This window comes from Watersipora subatra, chromosome 5, assembly GCF_963576615.1.
Source record: "Watersipora subatra chromosome 5, tzWatSuba1.1, whole genome shotgun sequence".
Lineage (NCBI taxonomy): Eukaryota > Metazoa > Bryozoa > Gymnolaemata > Cheilostomatida > Watersiporidae > Watersipora > Watersipora subatra.
Window position 1 is genome coordinate 65,689,043 of NC_088712.1, and position 23,186 is coordinate 65,712,228.

Below are 23,186 nucleotides of genomic sequence, written 5' to 3' on the forward strand. Positions count from 1 at the left end.
ACACTCAGCTCGTCACACAGTCAATTCATCATATGCTCAGCTCATATGTGACAATCGATGGAACAAGGAGATAAGTAAGAAACACAGCTGGGCATCGTAGAAGATTTATGACTATTGCCATTGGTCAAGAATAAAAACAATATGTATCACATGCATTACATATCCATTTCATCCAACAAACAATAACAATACATGTATAAGGCAACATAACAGCACTGGCTGTTAGGAAGCTGGCCTGGAGGAAAATATTCCTACAAGTAGTGTACATAATAATTATGCACATAAATATGCTCTTGATGAGCTGCTACGTTGAGCGTGATGAGGTAGGCAGTATCATACGGGGGAGTGCAACTCCAAATAATTATGAACAACGCCGGCAGTAATTTTCACAAGGTAATAGGATGGCTAATCAGTTAATCAGACATAAATGGCAGCTATATATGCTGAATGTAATGTTCATTAAATTATCCTCGCCTCACACGTAACAGTACCGCATCCATTTACCAGTATTCCAATGTAAAGCGAAAACTACTTCCGTGAGTAGCGAGTCTGTTACAGGCACAAAATAAAGCTTTAGTCTTCTGTTTAAACTCTAGCACACGGGGTGTGACAACAACCCTGCTTGTCAGAGGGTTTATCTTTATAAGATAAGAGTCCGGGTGACTATTTGATACCCGCATACCAGCTGGAAGTTCCACTTGTTCATCCATTCCATCGGAGTACATTGTGGCTAGCATACAGCTAAGTAACTAGTCTGGCACTCCTTAGGTGATATCATTGCCGGAACAAGACCACTGTTATCATGCCTAAAAATAAATACCCAAATAAATGCATTTGCATCATTAAACAGCTATAACCTGGTGGTAGCTCTGTATACATTCAAACATTAAGTTGCAAGTTTGACCTTTGTCCTTACCTAGAACATAAGCAGCTATTAGCTTATGCGAATTTTCCAGCTTTATATAATTAGATAGGAAGCTAGGTGTCTCTCCGTCAATAGGGAGGTATAGTACAGCCAGACAGACTATTCCAATATAGACATAAAGGAGACTAGGTCTTTTTGGGGTGTCGACTGCTGTAATAACAGATAACAATTCTACGTCAAGTCTCTCGGGAATCAGAAAGAGTAAAAAAAATGCATAAACCAAAAACAAAAAGGTGCCATGCTACGTGATCATTGGCAACCAGTCATTATATCAGCAGGTTGAAAAAAATTAAATCCATCAGGTCTGTTATTAATACCAAGACACCACATGTAACAGACCTATCAATATAACCACCATGTCTTATTAGTACAAGGACAACAAATGTAACAGACCTATCAATATAACCACCATGTCTGTTATTAGTACCAGGACACCATATGTAACAGACCTATCAATATAACCACCATGTCTGTAATTAGTACCAAGACACCATATGTAACAGACCTATCAATATAACCACCATGTCTGTTATTAGTACCAGGACACCATATGTAACAGACCTATCAATATAACCACCATGTCTGTTGTTAGCATCAGGACACCATATGTAACAGACCTATCAATATAACCACCATGTCTGTTGTTAGCACCAGGACACCATATGTAACAGACCTATCAATATAACCACCATGTCTGTTGTTAGCACCAGGACACCATATGTAACAGACCTATCAATATAACCACCATGTCTGTTATTAGCACCAGGACACCATATGTAACAGACCTATCAATATAATGATCATGTCTGTTATTAGCACCAGGACACCATATGTAACAGACCTATCAGTATAACCACCATGTCTGTTATGAGTACCAAGACACTATATGTAACAGACCTATCAATATAACCACCATGTCTGTAATTAGTACCAGGACACCATATGTAACAGGCCTATCAATATAACCACCATGTCTGTAAATAGTACCAGGACACCATATGTAACAGACATATCAATATAATCACTAGAGTTGATGTATATGTCCATTCTAGGAACTAGCAAGAGTCATGCACTGGTAGCTATATTGCAACAGACAACTATACATTTCAAGAGATTGATGTGATGTAGGTCTATTTCATCCTTGCATAGTAAATTGTAATATAAAACAAAGTAGATGAAAAATATAAAGAACAAAAAAGACATTGCATTGTAGTCCGGCAGATTAAGTGGCTCGGCATACAAACACCGCCGATAAAAATAACAACAAAATGTGAACAAGATGATGAAACTAAATCCCTGATGAGGTTAAAATAATGAAAACAAAATATAGTCTGTCCGTGTACCTTGAATAGGTTCATTAGATGCAGTGCTGCTAGCAGGATCTGCCTGCGTTTTTGTACTTCCTGGAAGTAGCTGAAACGGAAGCTGCTCTCTCGGCTGAGTGTCTTTGCTATATAGAAGCTCTGCCACAATAGTAGTTGGCTTACCTGTAGCAGACCATACTGTGTTTCTCTAAAATGCTGGAACAAGTTAATATAAAAGACTCTTGCATCAGTCTTAGCTAATTTACCCAACAGACTTCTCTCCTTATAGACTTACCTAACAGACTTGTCCCCCTATATGTTTACCTAACAGACTTGTCCCCTTATAGACTTACTTAACAGACTTGTCCCCTTATAGACTTACCTAACAGACTTGTCCCCTTATATGTTTACCTAACAGACTCGTCTCCTTATAGACTTACTTAACAGACTTGTCCCTTTATAGACTTACCTAACAAACTTGTCTCCTTATATACTTACCTAACAGACTTGTCTCCTTATAGACTTACCTAACAGACTTGTCCTCTTATAGACTTACCTAACAGACTTGTCTCCTTATAGACTTACCTATCCGAGTTGTTCCCTTATAGACTTCCATTCGAAAACAATCCTCGTTTTTCTGGTTTTTCTTGAACATTGCAACCTTGAGGTGATGAATACGGCTAAAATAAAAAAACTCATGCAACACATTGATATGACTCACCCTTGCTATGAGACAGCATCATACTACCACACAACTAACTCAAGAATAGAGTTGTGCTTAGTAAGACTTACATGAATATGCAACCACCAGATTTGACTTGACCCTCACCATTCTCAACCATGTAATTGTCCGAAGCGGTGCAGGTTACTACAAACATTTCAGGATACCAACCATATTGACCAATAAATAACATGATCTGACTTGGTACAAGCAAAACTGTCTAATTGGCCTCCTAGAATTAACAGCCTGCCCAAAATTAACAGCTTACCAATTTTTCTTGGCAAATTTTCAACTCTTTTGCGTTGATCAATTCAGATCAAGAGACCTATCATTCTTTATATCTGAACATGTCAGTCCACATATCTGAACATGTCAGTCCACGTAGCTGAACATGTCAGTCCACGTAGCTGAACATGTCAGTCCACATAACCGGACCTGCTAGGCACCAAGCTGAAGCGTCTTTTTTATTTTTATACATTTGGTGTAGTCCTATAGCACTTACATTTGTAGCGAAGCAAATTAGTTGTGGGATTGGAAACTTTCAAGACTGTATTATGTGACTTTCGGTCATCCACAAAGAACTCTAATTTAGTAGGACTAACACGTAGCATCTCTGGTATAGAATGACTCATCATTCAAACACTTCTAGTTCTCTACAATAACATTCATTGGATAGTAAGTTTGAACAAGTAAAATAGACCTAAACTCACGTCTGATATTGTAAAATGACATGAATCGCATTGTCATGGAGTAACTCGTTTCACAATAACCTCAATAATTTCAACCTTCACAGTGACCTCAATAAAAGGAGTTTGAGTTTACAATGTTCAAGGATGTCGCTTAAATCTTATGTAGTATAGTGGTTTACGCTAAGTTCGTAGCTTGTGAGTGTCTAAAAATGAAAATAAATCACTGATTTGGGAATAACTTGTTACTTTTGTATTGAATCAACACCAAAACTGCAAAATCTAGAATTGACCAACAAATTTAAAACAATTTTTTCCGCTGTAATATAACAACTAACAATTTTATGAAAAATGAAAAATTGCTGACACAACTCTTTTGCCATGTTTAAAAACTACTCACAGAGCTCATTCAAATAGTCCAACAAAACCAATTATCTTAATAAATGTCAAAATGTTCTGCTCAGAATAATGGCCCATCAATCATCAGCTGTGTGTTGCTTGTTGGAATTCAAAAGTCATACAGCCAAACTTGGATGGAGGATAAATACTGAAAATGAAAACGTGTCAAAAGACGGGGCTGGCGACTAAGAATAGTTCAATTCTCATCGAACCACCATCACAGTCGGCCCGATCCACCACACGTCGAATCAACTCTCATGGCCCCTTCAACTTGAACACAATGATGTTTCGATTAGCAAAGAATGATAACACTGGTAAGTGAGTAAAAGGCAGGAAAGGCTACTTGGGTTCACTTACATGTTAATAGAAGCAGTATATTGGCTAGCTCTCAGATTTCAGATAAACAATTTACTTGGACAAGAAAAAACAAAATAAGATAATAGCCTACTAGTACATTTATAGCTTTAAAAAAACACTATTGCATGACAATTCTTAATACACAAAATGATCTACTGAAAAATAATCAAATAAAAACAACTTGAAGACATTTTCTGTTTTCAGTATAAATTCTGTATAAATGTTCAGCAATTCAACAATGAATAACAAAGCTAAAGGTATACAAGTTGTAAAAGGACTCATCTCTCACATGAAAAACCATACTCTTTACTAGATACTATTCGATACAGACAGGATGAATAGGTAACTAGATTGTATGTACATTTATAAATAAAAACAATGTATCTTATTGTAACCAACAGTTTTAATCAGTTACAGAATGACCACAAATAGTCTATGTTGCACTTTAAAACTTCTTATAAGGTATTCTGCAGACGCTTAAGTTTATAAACTAAAAGGTTATGTTTGAGTAACTAGAAATACTTTAAATTATGAAGTAGTTTGTATTTTACATTCACCATGCTGCGTTCAAAGTTGTGTTATAAATAACGCAGGTGTCTACCCTAGTTTTCTGTTTTGTTGATGTAAACTACAGAGAATGCACAGCGTGTTGATGATGTGCTAATGCATATAAGTCCAAGTTTGCAGATTTTAAAAGTAAGGCTTTGAGCAATGATATACAGCCCAATTGGGGCTGTATATCATTGCTTTGAGCTAGTAATTAGAAAACTAATGAAGTTCGTATATGTAACAAATGGATCTGAATGTTCCATGGAAATTGAATGCAAATATACACACATGCGAATATCAAACAAAAATTTTAGGAGGACTAATCATATGCACAATTGCGAGTTGAGTAACCGAGACATCTGGGCCCGTTGAAATAACCTAAACACAAGTATGAATGATAAACTGGGAATAAAAACTGAACAGAAGCATTGTTAAAAGTACAGTGACAAATCTGCAACGTTTTAGGAAGCCCCGTATAAACAAAGTAATACCACGACATACATAATTTTATATAATCAGAAGTTATCACTAAAATGCATTCTAGAACAAAAACAATTTGAAACAATAAAGATTCCGCTCAAACCTATATTAAAGTTTTGATTTGGCAGATTCAGCATCGTTGAGAGGTTATTCTTTTAAGATTCGTACGCTCGACCAAGCCAACTATGGATATCACAAAATTAATAACACCATTAATAACACTGTCTAGAATGACAACAAAGAAAATAATAATTCGTTTATATATTACGATAACTCATCGTCCGAGTAGCAGTTAGGCTGTAGTTTTGGATGCTAACGAACATTTGTAAACATTGGAGTATTAGTAAGACCCCCGAACCTAGCGCAAGGACGCGTTGTTCTTGGCTTAACGCTCGTCCGAGCTCGTTAGGAAACAAAGCTGTGACAAGCGTACGAGATATTTCATCATTTCGCGAATTTTTACGTAAGTGTTGCGCTAGCTGCTAGCAAGATTTCGCTTGAATGCAGACCGGAAGCCTTTGACAATTTTCATTAGCGAAACTTTTTGCCCGACGGTTCTGACGAATTTTCACGCGACATGTTGGAACTGTGTTACATATGTACCGTATCCTATTATAGTATAGAGTCTATACTATAGACTGACATTTATCGATAATACCTTTTTGATGGGAGTTGTCAACCCTGCTTATTACTACAATAAAGAAGACACTGAACTCAAGGGATAGAATTTTGAAACAGAAATTAGAAAGGAAAAGTTGATCCTTTGGTTAAGAAAAAAACGATCTATCCCACACAAAAAATAATTGCAAATTACTATGGAAATTATAGCACCATATTAATCCTAGATTGTCCAAAACTATAGCAAATAGCTTGTCTAAACCATGTGCGGAGCAGTTAGTTTTCTCTGTTGTAACTATTAATTAAGTAAACTGAAAAGTTACAGCAAGTTCTATCCTTTCTTAATAACGAGTTGTGGATATCTTCTGTGTACTGGAATCACATTAGTTTTGCACAGACAATTTGAGCAGCAGGCACCTTTCACTGTTGGATCAAACTGCTGCAGGGCAGCCCTTTACAAAAGCTTATTTGTCTATATATCTCCATATTTCTCTATCTCTCTTTATTTTTTTCCGGAAAGTCTAATGACCTGAGCAAGATTGAACACATGCGTGCTGAAGGCAACATTAAAACAGGGAGGCAAAAGAACTAGGGCAATGTCCAATAAAATACGAATGTCAAGTTTCCATGTATTTAAACAGATTCCCAAGTAACCCACTATGCAAGCATTATTAGCTATCATATTAGTTTATTACTGAAACTTTCATAACAGATATAGGAGTTAACAAGCATGAACTGAGGTCAGACTACAGACTCTCTAATACAAAAGAGTCTGACTGCAAGAGTAAATGGAATAATAACACCCACACATGGCGTGACCTTCTGACTAGTTCAAATATGTTGTCTGCTATTTGCAAAAGTTTCCAGAAGTAATGTCGAATTTTGTCATGATTTTGTACCAGTCAATAAAATATGATATTTGATGAGATCATCTGAAGGAATAGTAGGAATGCTCAAAAATTTTGAGTTTTGTTGATAAAATAAACTATTTAATGGCGGAGATGAAGAATACTAGTTGTAACAAAGTCAAAGCTTAAACAAGCTGCAACATAAAAAAGCCGGCAATAGAGGGACAGGGTAGAGAACAAGAGGAGGAGGGTCTAATAGGGAGATAAATGTAAACACTTGATATGGAACATTCTAGCAGTGGTAATGGTTGCTATCATTCACATGCACCTTTTATTATGAAGATACATAGAAACTGATCTGTCAGAGTCTTCTCTCTACCCATTCACATTATAAACTACCTCAACAGTCAAATAGTGACACGCTGTTGGTGTGAAACCGCAAGAAGGCATAAGCTTCTTGCGGTTTCATATCAACAGTGTGAAACCGCAAAAGAACTTCTGCTGCAATTTCACTTCTTGGCCAAAATTTGATTAATCACAAGCCGTGATCACCATGTCACAGATGGATCTAAACCTGTATCTCATGCAAATGTTTTAATAGGGTTTATTGAGTTAGGATTAATGTGTAAAGGTTGTACTAAGCTACAACTTGCTTGTTATTATAGGCTGCATCAATGTCTGATGTATGACTCTTTTTTGCTTATGGATAATTGATAAAACTGTGAGATCTTGCACCACAATGTCTTGAGTACATTTATGAGCACCTGTTCCATGATGTCTTGAGTACATCTATGAGCACCTGTTCTACTATGTCTTGGCTATGTTTGGGAGTACCTAAGTTTCAACACTCGAGTCAGGTCTAATGGCGCTTTTACCAAAGTGTCTCAGGTTGGCTAGCAATGGGTGACACCTGTGTAGTAGGGGCTACAAAGTTGATTATTAAACTGAGTAAATCTAAAACCATATCTAGTAGTTGAAGGATATCTTGTTGCTAGAGCAGGCTATGTATGATTCATACTGGCATACGTATTATGTGTATTACAAACAAGATAAACTTGTTTAGCAAGATGATTCATGCTACAAATAAATGTGAAACACTACAAGGAAATCGCAAGCATAACTTCTAGCAGATGTTTCCCAGGAAAGGACTGTACGAGTGTGACTGGCTGATAAAATATATGTGATTGACACCTCAAATATAACGTAAAAATATACATTCACATAACAGTGTCAAAAATAAACTACATATGTTAGTAAAGACCATAGAAATGATGCAGGAGTTTAGGTTATGTCCTGCTGAATGAATTTAAAGCTTAAATATGTCATTTAGGAACAGTATTGATTTCTCGAAATACCATTGAAACATGTCTATATAGCACCAAGTTACAAGGCCGCTCTATATCCACCCTGTGAGACAATAGCTTGAGATCAACACAATTGGCTATTAATACTGTAGCGACTACAAGGGCTGGTGGACTGAGTACTTTCCAACTGTTGATTGGTTGCTAACAACATGCTTTTTTCTTTTTCTTCTTAGACTGAGTTTCTTCATTTGGAAGGGGCCCAAGTTTGAATGATGTGTCAACAGGTTGAGGATGAAGGCTTAAAAACTGTTGCTTCTTTGAGATTGCTGCAATGCAAAGTACTGCAATAGAGGCACTGCGACTAATGTAGTTACTAATATATGAGTCAAGTAGTTACTAATATACAAGTCATGTAGTTACTAGTATACAAGTCATGTAGTTACTAGTATACAAGCCATGTAGTTACTAGTATATGGGTCATGTAGTTACTAATATACAAGTCATGTAGTTACTAGTATACAAGTCATGTAGTCACTAGTATACAAGTCATGTAGTTACTAATATACAAGTCATGTAGTTACTAGTATACAAGTCATGTAGTTACTAGTATACAAGTCATGTAGTTACTAATATACAAGTCATGTAGTTACTAGTATACAAGTCATGTAGTTACTAATATGCAAGTTTTATATGTACCAGTATAATGCTGTTTGACTCAAGTCAATAGAACTACTATTAACTATAAAACATTGCAAAATGAAGCACCAGTACTGGCAACATGTTCCTAGTGCTGAGTAACATACTACTCTTGCTGACCTGCAGATGCTGACAGATTTTTTATGAAAACAAAACAATACTAAATTCTAGACCTTAACATATTTTTAGAGAGATTCTATTCATGTGTATAATCCAAACAGATTGAATTCTGATCATAAAGATTAACTGACAGCACAAACTATTATTGCTTCTGTAGCAGCTAGCATTACATATTATTATATTATATTATTATATCATATTATACATATTACATATTGGAGTTTAAATAGTTATGCTGTGTAGTTTTGATTAAATACCAGGTCTTATCAACAACTTTAAGGTATGAATATGAATGGAAACATTTGCAATCATTTCAAAATTTTGACGAGCAACAGCTGCTATGCTACTGCTATGCTACATGATTATATGAAAATCATGCGCTTCTTCAACTAAATTAGCTAAAGACCATTTTTTCAAATCTTTTCACTCGTAAAAAGCGGAATATGTCAGTAGTAGTTTCTAAACATAAGACTTGCATGAATAGCTAATTTTAACAGAATATTTGTTCAATTTTCAGTGTGTGTGTTTGAAGTATTTTGTTCACTCCACAAAATTTGAAGCGCAAGCCAATTGGTCTAATCCTATAATCACTGCTCAAAAAACAATGTAGGCGTTAGAATATAACACAAACTTGTAGAGTATTTATTAAGTCTCCTTCAAACTTGAGTTAGAATTATCTGCCATGTTGGGCAACCAAAGCCACTACGATTGATGACTAGATGAATAAAATGTAATAGAATGTTAGCCAACAGTCATTCCGGCTGATGCGCTGGCTAATCATTGGAATTGACTTCGTAATTCAAACATTTACAGTATGTTTTGCCAACGAAATATGCATCTAATGACCAAAATTTACTTTTGCTTAGCAAGTCTTTTTGTTCTCAAAAATGGTCGTTTGTTCTTTTAACACCCAAACTATCGCTGAAAATTGCTAATGATTATATCGGTTTAAATAAATGCATTTTTAAAATTCTGTCATGTAACCTTATATCAGGTTAATAGGAAATAACGTGTTATAGATAAAATGCTGATAGAGAGGTGCCTGCCAAAAAAGATTGAGTCGGACGAAATTTGCTGGCCAAGATTTATCGGTAAGGTATTGAGTCAGAAGGTGCATGCACCCAAAGACATAACTCTTAGCAAAGACATACCTGCTAGCAAAGACATACCTGCTAGCAAAGACATACCTGCTAGCAAAGTCGTACCTGCTAGAAAAGACATACCCGCTAGCAAAGACATATCCGCTAGCAAAGACATACCTGCTAGCAAAGACATACCTGCTAGCAAAAACATACCTGCTAGCAAAGACATACCTGCTAGCAAAGACATACCTGCTAGCAAAGACATACCTGCTAGCAAAGACATACCTGCTAGCAAAGACATACCTGCTAGCAAAGACATACCCGCTAGCAAAGACATACCCGCTAGCAAAGACATACCTGCCAGCAAAGACATACCCGCTAGCAAAGACATACTTGCTAGCAAAGACATACCCGCTAGCAAAGACATACCCGCTAGCAAAGACATACCTGCTAGCAAAAACATACCTGCTAGCAAAGACATACCCGCTAGCAAAGACATATCCGCTAGCTAAGATATACCCGCTAGCAAAAACATACCTGCTACAAGAGATTCAAAAGCCTCTTCTACATTTGTCTTGTCTTGAGCTGAGGCCTCCATGAATATCATATCAAATTTGGCTGCAAGTATACCGCAAGATGCTTACTAGTTTTCTGCAAAACTTTGCCAGATATTGTTTCTTCATGGTTTGTTCGAATATCCATTGGAACAAACCACGAGGAAAAACTATCTGGTAAATTGTCTAGATGTCTATTGTGTTAAAAACTGAGATCTTAACAGAGTGGCAGCTGTGAAACTACGCATCCTATGCAACTTCAATGCTACAAAAGGATATGAAGGGTCAGCTACTGATACCCCAAAACCTTTCATTTGACCTAGTTGAACTTATCAAATAAGACTACCTTTAAGTGGCAAGTTAGGTCAAAGTATTATGGAGTTGTGTCCTCTTTTAGAGAAATAGCTACTGTTTACAAATCATAACATACTGGCCAAATTACTGGTACAACATGAGATGAGAACGTATTAGTGGATCACATTGAATCAAGAACAAGCTGTATAGTTGCTATGGGTAACATGGCCCATGGTCCATGGCCGACATGAACATGTACATGTACAGCTTTCGGTCAAGTGTTTAAATATTTTCTCATTACCGAAATGAACATCTTTACCACGTACAAACTGTGAATAAAGAAGGATTTTTAGTGTTGAATTATGGGTAACTGCGGTGTTGAATGTCAGCTCCATGGAAAGCTAGCAAGGCAGGAATATTTTCTCACCTAGACCAAGTCTAATAATACATGTAGATTACTAATGTGTATATCAAATCTACATCTATGGATTGTGTGTATATGGGCATTTCATGAGCTCAGCAGCACATCAAAGCAATCTAAGCAGCTGATAACACGATACTGTGAGTTACACCTAGTTTAGTCAAAGTTACCTGCGTATCAAGTACTCTTATAGGTTTATCAAATCTTTCTATAGGTTTTACTGGTCTGCCATTTAACCTAGACAGGTATCTTTATTTTTGTAGAAACATTTCTCAAGCAGTCTTGCTTTCAAAACTAAGCCAGTATTGATCCAACACAAGACAAAATCTGCTTGAAAATTTTTCAAAATTATAGATTTCTAAATAGATTGGCTTGAGAGAAGTCACTGACTAAAAAGCTACAATTTGTTGAGGACAATTAGAATAATGGTGAGCAATTGAAAATATTGCGACTTCTCTACTGTATTCGTCACTACTCAAATGCTCACCTGCAAGATTCTCTCCTTCCTCTCTCGACACACTGCGCAGGTGCCTTAGATCTGACTTGTGACCTATTAACATCAGAACTGGGTTCTCCAGCTTAGCGTGTTCATCAAGCTCCTTCATCCAACACTTAGTCACATCTTGGAATGTCAGATGTTTAGTGATGTCATAAAGTATGACAACTGCTACTGCTCTACTGTAGTACCTGTAGTAGTTGTCACATGCTCAGTGATGCCATAAAGTATGACAACTGCTACTGCTCTACTGTAGCACCTGTAGTAATTCTCACATGCTCAGTGATTTCATTAAGTATGACAACTGTTACTGCTCTACTGTAGCACCTCTAGTAATTGTCACATACTCAGTGATGCCATGAAGTATGACAACTGCTACTGCTCTACTGTAGCACTTGTAGCAATTGTCACATGCTCAGTGATGCCATAAAATATGACAACTGCTACTGCTCTACTGTAGCACGTGTAGTAATTGTCACCTGCTCAGTTACCTCATAAATTATGACAACTGCTACAGCTTTATTGTAGTGTCAAAATTGGCCACTTGAGTAGTGGGCAGAGTGGGATGAGATCTCCTATTGGTCAAATGAAAATATAGGATGCTGAGTTATTTCAATTTATTTAAATTAAATTAAAGAGTTATTTCAATTTGTATTGAATTGACTAAATTATGTAATAGTCAAATATTGACTTCTATCATGGACTTACAACATTTTTCAAGGTATTTAAACTTTATCTATTAGAAGCAAGAAGAGAAGACAATGGAATCAGTTGAAACTGTACACCTCTTTCCTGTTATCATACTGCATGCTGAGCAACCAAGCATTTGCTATTCAACATATAGGCTATTTTGGAAGCAGCCAGCTATAAAAAAACAACAAACAAGAATTGAGAATTGTAAGTGGCCGAGACTGGTCAAACTTTGAAGGAGAACAATTTAGAATGCCATGTAAGATGAAGTAAAATGGTACTTGCTGATAGGTGTCAGTAAAGTGCCAGCAAGGTGTCAACTGAGCGGCAATAGCAACAAGATGACACCTAGGAGGTTTCAGTCAACGTAAGGAAAGTAGAGTGTCAGAAGGCTGAAGAGTGACATGTTTCACATGCCTGAATGTGGGTCTTGCATACGCATTCAATTCTGTTTACGTAGTATATGGTGTTGTCTGACTTGTATGCCCCTAACCTAGCTGTTCTACTCAACGCTTGCACATTGAAAGGCAGACAAATTACTCTCTCAACTTACTTTAATGGCGTGATAAAAATTCTTATCCGTCAACTTGTGACATGTGACCCAAGACAAGCTCTCAATTTTGTCCGCCGTTTGCTTTGAAAGACCTGCGCAAAATGACTCTGTGCTGACTCGCAGAGATCTGGTTTTATTGGTAAGGAGTTTACTGACAGAGTTTGTTGAAGTACCTCATGGTAAAGTGTTTTTTTCGTTAAATAGACTTGATGTAACAATGTAGCAACTGCATCAACACCATATGTAACAATGTACACCCATGCAATATTTGAAAGTATAATCAACAATGGTTTTTTCATACTTTTATCAGTCAGAACGTTGTTAGATATTTTGTATCAGTTGAGTTGATGGTTGAAGCAAAACTAGTGTTTCTACTAACCAACTGCAGCTGCTGCCGCTAAACAGTCTAATTGAGTAACATGTCAGTAAATGGCAAAAAAGCATTTTCATATTCTACCTTCTTGATGGTCCTTTAAAGTGAAAACTTTCTGTCAAGCTGCACTAACAGCATTGTTGCATTAAAAAAGATTTTTGGTCTTTGAAAAAATGAAAGGCTATTTTTGACGATGTCAATATTACCACCTTATTATTAGTGATAATGTGATAGAAATCTATCTTCATCATAATGAGTTAGCAAGACGCCTGCAGTCCATAATTGAAGAGACAACCTGGCTAGTGACTCACTATGTTTCCATGACACGCATGAGGTGCATCATGCGAATCAAGTTGCGTAATCGCGCAAACTAAGTGTTTCTATGGACATTCGCATGATACGGATTGACTCCAGAAACCTTTTTGGAAAAAGGTAAGGAATTGTATGCTAACAGTTAATAATTAGCGACGCAGTTAGTGACGCAAACACGTGAAATTTGATAGAAAAAGGATGAACGGAAGTATTGAAAATGTTTAAAATTGAATAGCAGGTGCAATATTTTAATGCGCGTCATTCGCAAGTGTTGTTTCCATTGTTCGCAAGCACGATGGGTTTGATAAAGTCTTGCGAATCGCAAAACTCGCTTAGCTTACGGATTAATGCCGTTTCCATGATGTGGTTAACTTGCGGATTGGCTCAAATTTGCGCAGCGTCATGAAAACATTGTGACTGCCAATCATGGAAAAAGTGAGTAATTTGCTTTCTCTAGTCATGATCAACCAAAAAATCCTCTAGTTACATAACATTATAGTTTGTTAACAAACGTTAAAGCCGGCAAGGCAAATTATAGTTGTGAGTTATCACATTTTCACTCTGCCAATATAATAAAAATATTTGAAATTCCTAAAATGCAAAGCTAGTTGATTCATGCAAAAGGCATATCACAAAAATATATTTTTTCAATGACTTGGCTTTTTAGCTCATCAGTGTGAATTGCCAATATAAAGCTACTATTAACTAACTCAGAGCTATGGTCTCCACCAAGAAAGCACCTATGGTATCACAAACAGCTACGCATCGCACGCTATGTTTCATGCCTGTTCTTTCATTTCTTCTCACTCGACCTTCAAACCACAACTAGTAGAGAAGACAGCTATCAGTGTGTGGCCAAAGTTAGAATAAAAACGCACTTCTATCATTGTTTGTGATAGTTTTCTTGGTGACAGAAGTTGTCTTACAACAGCCAGTATGCCCCCTTCTATTTGCATCTATCCAATCCCTTTGAGAACATCAAGAGTCACCCCAATGAAGTCATATCAAGTAGGAAGATTACTATGAGTAGCAGATTAAGTTTAACACACAGGTGTCCTTTAGCGGGATATTGTCGAAGCCAAGGCCGGGACGTAGTCTACACACACAAAAAAACAACAAAGGTCCACGTAGTTAGTTATGAGCAAAAACAAAAGTATCCACCCAAAAATCTCACCCATCCGATGAGCAGAACACACAAAAACTAAACCAATCGACAGAGCCACCCATCATGTCAAAATATTTCAAGTTTCAAGTCATGTCTTGCACAACTCACCTTATGGTTTATCAAAACTTGTCCCAAAGTCCCTATTAATTTGAGACTGTCCAATTGCTGTTTTAGAAATGGTCGCCGCTAGCCTTAGCCTAACGTCTTGATTCAACATCTCAGTAACTATCGGGGCATTGCTGAGTGCTCCCAAACTTTTTGCTTCTCTCTTTTAGCAATGCCCCGCTAGTTAAGTGAGATGTTGAATCAGGACGTTAGGTTAGGCTAGCGGCGACCATTTCTAAAACAGCAATTGGACAGTCTCAAAAATTAATAGTGACTTTGGGACAAGTTTTGATAAACCATAATGTGAGTTGTACAAGACATGACTGGAAACTTGTAATATTTTGACATGATGGGTGGCTGCTTATTGGATTGGTGAGATATTTGGGTGGATACTTTTGTTTTTGCTCATAACTACGTGGACCTTTGTTGTTTTTTTGTGTGTGTGTAGACTACGGCCCAGCCTCGGCTTCGGCAATATCCCGCTAAAGGACACCTGTGGTTTAACAAGTTGTCTGAAAGTTCTAGTATTGCTGTACATGAGTCAGAGTATAGCAAGCACTTAATGGTGAGTGGTGTGCTGCAGGAAGACAAAGGGGTGTAAGTTGACAGGCGCTTACAAGTGTGCAAGAACTCTGAAGTTCTCCTGGCCTGCTGTGTCCCAAATCTGCAATTTTATCTTTTTATCATTGTGAACAACATCTCTGCAGGCAAAATCTATTCCTATGGTAGTTCTACTTTCGAGTGTGAACTGGTCCCAAGCGTATCGGGTGAGAAAGTTTGTCTTTCCGACTCCAGAATTTCCGATAAGGACAACTGCAATAGAGATTATTCAAATCAAACAGCTACTACTATTAACTTACCAAAAATGTCTGTCAACTTCCTGTGTTACTATCATCAAGTTCAAAAAGATTTAAATAGTAATAAAGCATAGATGAGGAAACAGTGGTCAGACGGGAAGACAACTCTCTCTGTAATGTTGCAGAACCTTTCTAATTCCAGCTACAATGCTATAGAGAGTTGATTTGTCCTTATTCTTCAACACTCCTGTATCTTGACCCATCAATAACTAGCCCTATACAGATACAGTCTGGATACATACACACCGGGTCTCACTGTTTATAATAAACCAAGGGTATTTACTAAATGCATGGGTCAAGTTGTTGTTCTACACATTTTCCATTTTCTATTTAGTAAAGACCAACAAAAACAATAAAGACATGTGTTTTATAACTGGTACCCCTAAATAGGTCCCTCTCTTCTTATGGTACCCCTAATAGGCCCTTCTTTTCTTATGGTACCCCTAATAGGCACTTCTCTTCTTATGGTACCCCTAATAGGCCCTTCTCTTCCTATGGTACCCCTAAATAGGCGTCTCTATTCTCATGGTACCCTTAAATAGGTCCCTCTCTTCCTATGGTACCCCTAATAGGCCCCTCTCTTTCTATGGTGCCCTAAATAGGGACTCCTCTTCTTATGGTACCCCTAAATAGGCCCCTCTATCCCTATGGTACCCCTAAAAAAGCCGCTCTATTCATATGATGCCCCTAAATAGGCGTCCTTATTCCTATGGTACTTCTAAAAAAGCCGCTCTTTTCCTATAGTACCCTTAAATCGGCCCCTCTATTCCATGGTACCCCTAATAGGCCCCTCTCTCTATGGTGCCCCTAAATAGGAACTTCTTTTCCTATGGTTCCCCTAAATAGGCCCCCTATTCCTATGGTACCCCTAAAAAAGCCGTTCTATTCCTATGGTACCCCTAAATAGGCCCCTCTATTCCTATGGTACCCCTAAAAAAGCCGCTCTATTCCTATAGTACCCTTAAATAGACCCCTCTATTCTTATAGTACCCCTAAAAAGCCGCTCTATTCCTATAGTACTCTTAAATAGGCCCCTCTATTCCTATGTCACCCCTAAAAAGCCCCTCTATTCCTATGGTACCCCTAAATAGGCCCCTCTATTCCTATGGCACCCCTAAAAAAGCCGCTCTATTCCTATAGTACCCTTAAATAGGCCGCTCTATTCCTATGGTACCCCTAAATAGGCCCCTTTATTCTTATGTTGGATGCTATGGGATAGAGTTGCTGATTGTCTACTACTCAGCTACAAAAAAGTGGTTTCTAGCATTATTTGCTGGCAGTGAGCCAACATCCAACAGCTACTATAACATTTCAAAGGAAAAGGAAGTTTCCTCTTCCTTTTGAGATTGGTCTGTAGCAACCAATTACTTGCCATCAACTTCCAATGCCTCCACAGACTCATGTAGTTTAACCTAAGCTTTGAAGAATAAGGGAATTTAGTATTCAGAAACTAGCCTGAGCACTATACATACGCTAGACTAAGTACTCAACATATACTAGCCTGTGCACCCTACATATGCGTGCCTAAACACCCTATATATGCTACCCCGAGCACCCTACATATGCTGGCCTACGCTCCTTACGTATATAAAATTAGCCTAAGTACACTACATATCCTACCTAAGCGCCCTACATATGCTAGCCTAAGCGCCCTACATGTGGGTTGTGGGTTGAGTAAACCAATCAACTAGAAGTAGGGTGGCAGAAGTGTCTTTATGCAACTTATAAAATAAGAGAAAGAGACCAAAGTTATTGCCTGAATATATACATGCGTCTGCTAGCTTGCACTTTGACACTGCTACCGGCACCTACGACAACTACGGGGGAACCTCAATGGCCTTGAGTTAAATTAACTGTTTTCCTAGTGTCAGGGAACACCACTAACATATTTCTTTACCTAAAAAATCGTTTAGAGTGTGTCAAATCTTTACTCCTGACTTCATAAGCTTTTAGCTAAATTTTATTGTTTCCATACTTTAGAGGAAAACAAGGAGAAGGGAGAGACCTATCAATCTTCTGTCTACTGCCCCCCTGAAAGTCTAAAAGAATATCCAATGAGTAACCAAATATACCTCTAGCGAGGATAAGAATAACACAGCATTGAAGTCTTTAGTGCATGTAGCACATGTCCAATCAGTCAAATGCAGTCAAAATAAGCCGGAGATGATACGGTTATACGTAACACTAACTCGTAAGCCTTACCTCACCCCCAGTGTTTCCAATCAGCTGGTAACAAAGCTTCATTATCACTTGTAATTTTAATCAGTTCAACCAGTGCATTTGGCAAAAAGGTTAAAACTACATTTCTTATGCGCCTCCACCTACCCACTATCATGAACCTCATGCTAGAGTCCCGATGTCAAAGATCTACATATCCAGACATGAATAATCCTGCCTCCTAACCATACATCCGCTATGACTATGAAGGCTAGTTTCATGCTGTTACGGCAGGACTGCGCCTGCTGACATGAACCAACTTGAACGGATGGTTGCTCAAAGCTGGAAGGAATCACTTACTTTTCCAGACTAGATCATAACTCTTGTTCATATAATCCACTTTTCGATCTGGAGGTTCCATCACTTCTTGTGCAATTTCATCTAAAGGTCGATCTGATCCCGCAGCTTCAAGAGCTGACTAAAGCAGCAGAAACATGTTCAGTTAAACTTTGTTGAGGCCATTTGAGCAAAGAAAGTACTTGCAGGTTGTTGGCATTACATCACAAGGCACCTGCACAGCTTGTCTCCTACTAATATACTTGGCATCACGCTTAGTATACGTATATATGCAAAGATTGTATCGCTGCTGATCTACAATGAGTTTAAAGGGTAATTCTCTTGCAGTAGATATACTCATCTTTACCTGTGGTTACTAGTAAATGTTTACCAGAATATTTACCAGTAATTCTTACCAGAATATCTGTAGAGCAGGAGATGGAAGTAAGCTCTCAGGCTATCGAGAATATTAGCCCCTAGTCCAGTATTTGCGCTTGTCAAGCGATCTTCAAGTCTATTTTCTGTCGTTACTGATTGAATTCGATCTAAGAGTGCATCTCACAGCTTTTAAGAACTGTTTTAGTTGACTCCAGTCTGTACGCTGATGAGTTCAAGTTTTCTACGTCAGCTGGGGCTATCCTAAAGCAACGAACTAAAGTAATTTTGCAATAACACTAAGACAAGGAACTCCCACAGCAATGAATCAATATCCGTGGAAGCTTATTGGCTAAAAGTATTTTCGTTTCCTCTCATCACACTCCCTCCGCCTCGCTCCGCTCTTTCTCTGGTTACTTAACCACATGCAGTGTAATCTATTCATAAGCTTTCATTTAAGTATACGCAGAAGTTTATTTTAGCAGACCAACTAATAATTGGCTTCATGAGTACACATTATATATAAAGTAAAATAGATTCACTATATTTATATAGTCTATTGTAGTATAACAGATACCTTTGTACAATCATAGTGCAACTCAGTCAAGTCTAAATTACCAATTCTCCGTACATGCCAATATAAACCACTCTTTCTATACAAAGAAAACAGATCACTAATGACATCCGGGTAATTATGTACCAGCAATACATAATACACAGGTAAAGCCTGTACACTTTAACTACATTGTCTACACTCACTGTTCCGTCTAAAGTTTTACCTTCGCGGTTTACAACGTGAATAAAGAAGCGATTGTTGATATTGCCAGCTACAGTTCAAGTTTAAAAAATTTAAATGGTATATTTTATCATGAGCTGTCTCAGCAAGTAGATGATAGATTTTGCTGTACAGATTTATCTGACCACTAGCAAGCATATTTGGCCGTCAGATGAAATTAGAATATGCAGTTGCCAATGCTGCTGGTAGGGGCAACGCTCTGTCATTATATGGCAGTTAAATTATAGATGAAATAGCCTGCATATGCAAATGTAGATGATACTCTATCTACAATTACTAGTATGTATATTATCTAATCGATAACATGATACTCTACCTATGATTACTATTATGTATATTATCTAAGTTATAATATGATACTCTACCTATGATTACTAGTATGTATATCATCTATGTTATAACATGAGACTCTACCTATGATTACTAGTATGTTTATCATCTAAGTTATAACATGAGACTCTATCTATGATTACTAGTATGTATATCATCTAAGCTGTATCATGATACTCTATCTATGATTACTAGCGTGTATATCATCTAAGCTATATCATGATACTCTATCTATGATTACTAGTATGTATATCATCTAAGTTATAACATGATACTCTATCTATGATTACTAGTATGTGTATCATATAAGCTATAACATGAGACTCTACCTATGATTACTAGTATGTATATCGTCTAAGTTATAACATGATACTCTATATATGATTACTAGTATGTATATCATATAAGTTATAACATGATACTCTATCTATGATTACTAGTATGTATATCATCTAAGTTATAATATGATACTCTACATATGATTACTATTATGTATATCATCTAAGTTATAACATGATACTCTATCTACGATTACTAGTATGTATATCATCTAAGTTATAACATGATACTCTACCTATGATTACTAGTATGTATATCATATAGGCCCTAACATGATACTTTTTATCGTGTCGAGTAGATCAGAAACAAGGAATATCTCAAGCTATATTTACTCATCAACAGTCAAAACATAAAACCTTTACTAAGAACAAAGCAAATTATCTAAAGCAACTTCACATTTGAAAGTATATAAGTTTTAGCTGTCAATTCGCAGTTTAGACCATTAGCCATAGAAAAGCAAGTATCCACCAGTATGAGAGTAGATGCCTGAGAGGTCAATGATCCACTTAGTCTATGTTCTGCTTATAGCTAATTATTCTCTGGCTATCAAAGTTTTGTTTTATCATATAATATGCTGGAAGTATTGCTAAAGATTATCTTTTGTCAATATTCTGAACCCATTTACAATGCCTGTCTGCTTGGCATCGCTGCCTGTATTTACTGGTCGCCCGAGTGGACACTGCCTCCCTATGAGAATAGATTTTGCCTATTAGCTAGGTGATTAAAGCTTTGTTATTATATACGTGTATTTGATTGCCTCAAGTATAGTAAAGTGACAGATAGTTTTTTCCTGAATGTCTACTAGCTTTTATAATTTAATGAGTATGATAAACTGTGATCTAGTGAATAACTTTTTATGGTGCACAAAGTGAGGTCAGCATTTTGAAAAGTTCCCAGAACACATGATATCAGTCAAATACATTCTTTATTAACTGTTGTTTTTAGTAACTGAGACACGTAAATCGCTCAGGAGGGTCTTTTATCCTGAGTTCCAGTGAGTATCACAACACTTCTTGACAGGCAAGCATTGATTGGCTATATGTCGTCATATGGTCACTTGAGCTAGTCAGCCCTACCTTTCTGTTGCTCTTGGGAGTGTTTACAATTATTCTATATAAAGACATATCTCAAGCCAGTTAACAATTACCTTTACTCTCTAGAATGAATGGTGTTATGTAAATGAACCCTTTCAGCTATAGCAAACAGCTACGTTTGTCGGATGTTTTATGTTTCCTGTCAACCTATAATAGAACTTTGCATTAAAACTGTAGAAGTAGTACAGCTATGTTTTCTCTTCCTTAGAATATAAGCCACTCCAGAAGCTTTAGCAGCAGCAAAGTCCAGTGATTAGATATTTTCAGCAATTACATACGTTGGCCCTGGTATTTTTCCATGGAGATGTTGTTGAACAAAGTATAACATGTTGAAAGAGATATTTAGTGATTTAGGGCAACACTTACCAACTGTGTTTAGCTCACTCCTAGAAGGGATGCTGATCAATTCTTTGTGTGACAGATTAGTGATTAGTAGTAATGGAGCGGTATACTACTTCCTCTAAAAGATACTTCAACAGATCCAACCAGCTGGAACGGTAAATGATTACAAAGTGACAAATCCTCATCACCGATACGCATAAAATACACCTCAATACGGTTAGTGAATATGGAATGATGATACGGGCACCTGTAGATCTACACACGCAATCAATGCTAATCTGATTTGATCAAGCAGTCAATTCTCTAAGTAGCCACACAGAGTGAACTGAATGAAAAAAGTGCTTTTGCTATGTTTTAGCTTTGTCTAGCTTTTTGAAGAAGTTGTACCATGAGTGGAGGTTATACCTAGCATGGCTACCTAGTAGGCCTATATCTAACATACCTAACATGGCTACCAACTATACCTAACATACCTAACATGGCTACCTATTATACCTATCATGGCTACCAACTATACCTATAATGGCTACCTACTATACTTAACATACCTAACATGGCTACCTACTATACCTAACATGGCTACCTACTATACCTATCATGGCTACCAACTACACCTATAATGGCTACCCACTATACCTAACATACCTAACATGGCTACCTACTATACCTAACATGGCTACCTACTATACCTATCATGGCTACCAACTATACCTAACATGGCTACCGGCTATACTTAGCATGGCTACCTACTATACCTAACATGGCTATATACTATACCTAACATGGCTATATACTATACCTAACATGGCTACCTACTATCATCATACAAAGCTGTTATACTTAAGCTGGTATCAAGCTGCTTCTGCGTTATAGAAGTACACAGATTCTGGCAACTTCCTCGTAATACAAAAGATATATATATTGGATGCTACCATGGACCTATAAGATGTTATATATATTTATAATGGATTACTATCTTTCTAATAAACGCTGTTCGCTGGTAGTCGCTCATTTGGAGTTATGTTCTACTACCCAATATTTTCAGGTAAGCTCTAGTACCACACACAACTACTTTTACTTGTAGGGGTCTCAAGCAAAGTCTGCTTAATGTGTTTTTTCCTACAGCTGATCTTGCTATAGCCTTAGATCACACGATAATAGCTGAGTTGAAAGAGGAGGTTATTCCACATATGCAGTTAGTTAGGCAATACTCAATAACACAAGCTAAAGGAGAGCAACATTTGTGATTGTCATAATTGAACAATAAAAGGAAACTCTACGAAGTTTGTTTGTAGAACTCAAAATAACTGCTTTGTGTTATTGAACTCTGATCAAACCAGTCTATAATCCTAATTAAGGCGAGTCCAACCATATTGATTGGGGATACATGTCTAGTGGGCATCACGGATCAATAGCCGAGATCTAAGTGTTCTCATCGCTTAGCAACCACGTAGCAATCAGTAGTCAACCATAATCTAAAGGAAACATCTTATTGATTGCACCTACTT

At 37.2% G+C, this 23,186-nt stretch overlaps 2 protein-coding genes across 5 annotated transcripts; both read right to left on the reverse strand.

Annotated features, from left to right (window-relative positions):
* Positions 1 to 96: 96 nt before the first annotated feature.
* LOC137396801 (motile sperm domain-containing protein 1-like) lies at positions 97 to 5,631 on the reverse strand. Of its 2 annotated transcripts, none has more exons than XM_068083112.1 (7): positions 5,525 to 5,631; positions 3,453 to 3,603; positions 3,022 to 3,097; positions 2,815 to 2,909; positions 2,269 to 2,412; positions 917 to 1,072; positions 97 to 806 (listed from the first exon to the last, which is right to left on the reverse strand). In XM_068083112.1, exons 2-7 carry the CDS (start codon positions 3,583 to 3,585, stop codon positions 775 to 777), a joined length of 636 nt encoding a protein of 211 aa, XP_067939213.1. In that variant the 5' UTR covers positions 3,586 to 3,603; positions 5,525 to 5,631; the 3' UTR covers positions 97 to 774. The 2 variants fall into 2 exon arrangements, with proteins under 2 accessions (XP_067939213.1, XP_067939212.1); XM_068083111.1 differs by having other exon boundaries at positions 917 to 1,075.
* A 2,277-nt stretch (positions 5,632 to 7,908) lies between these two features.
* LOC137396611 (uncharacterized) lies at positions 7,909 to 21,840 on the reverse strand. 3 transcript variants are annotated; one of them, XM_068082926.1, is made up of 7 exons: positions 21,699 to 21,840; positions 18,819 to 19,036; positions 18,427 to 18,544; positions 15,670 to 15,865; positions 11,846 to 12,045; positions 10,627 to 10,707; positions 7,909 to 8,517 (listed from the first exon to the last, which is right to left on the reverse strand). In XM_068082926.1, the coding sequence occupies exons 3-7, from the start codon at positions 18,485 to 18,487 to the stop codon at positions 8,393 to 8,395; spliced, it is 663 nt and encodes a 220-aa protein (XP_067939027.1). In that variant the 5' UTR covers positions 18,488 to 18,544; positions 18,819 to 19,036; positions 21,699 to 21,840; the 3' UTR covers positions 7,909 to 8,392. The 3 variants fall into 3 exon arrangements, with proteins under 3 accessions (XP_067939027.1, XP_067939028.1, XP_067939029.1); XM_068082927.1 differs by having other exon boundaries at positions 18,819 to 19,041; positions 21,703 to 21,823; XM_068082928.1 differs by having other exon boundaries at positions 21,703 to 21,768.
* Positions 21,841 to 23,186: the final 1,346 nt, after the last annotated feature.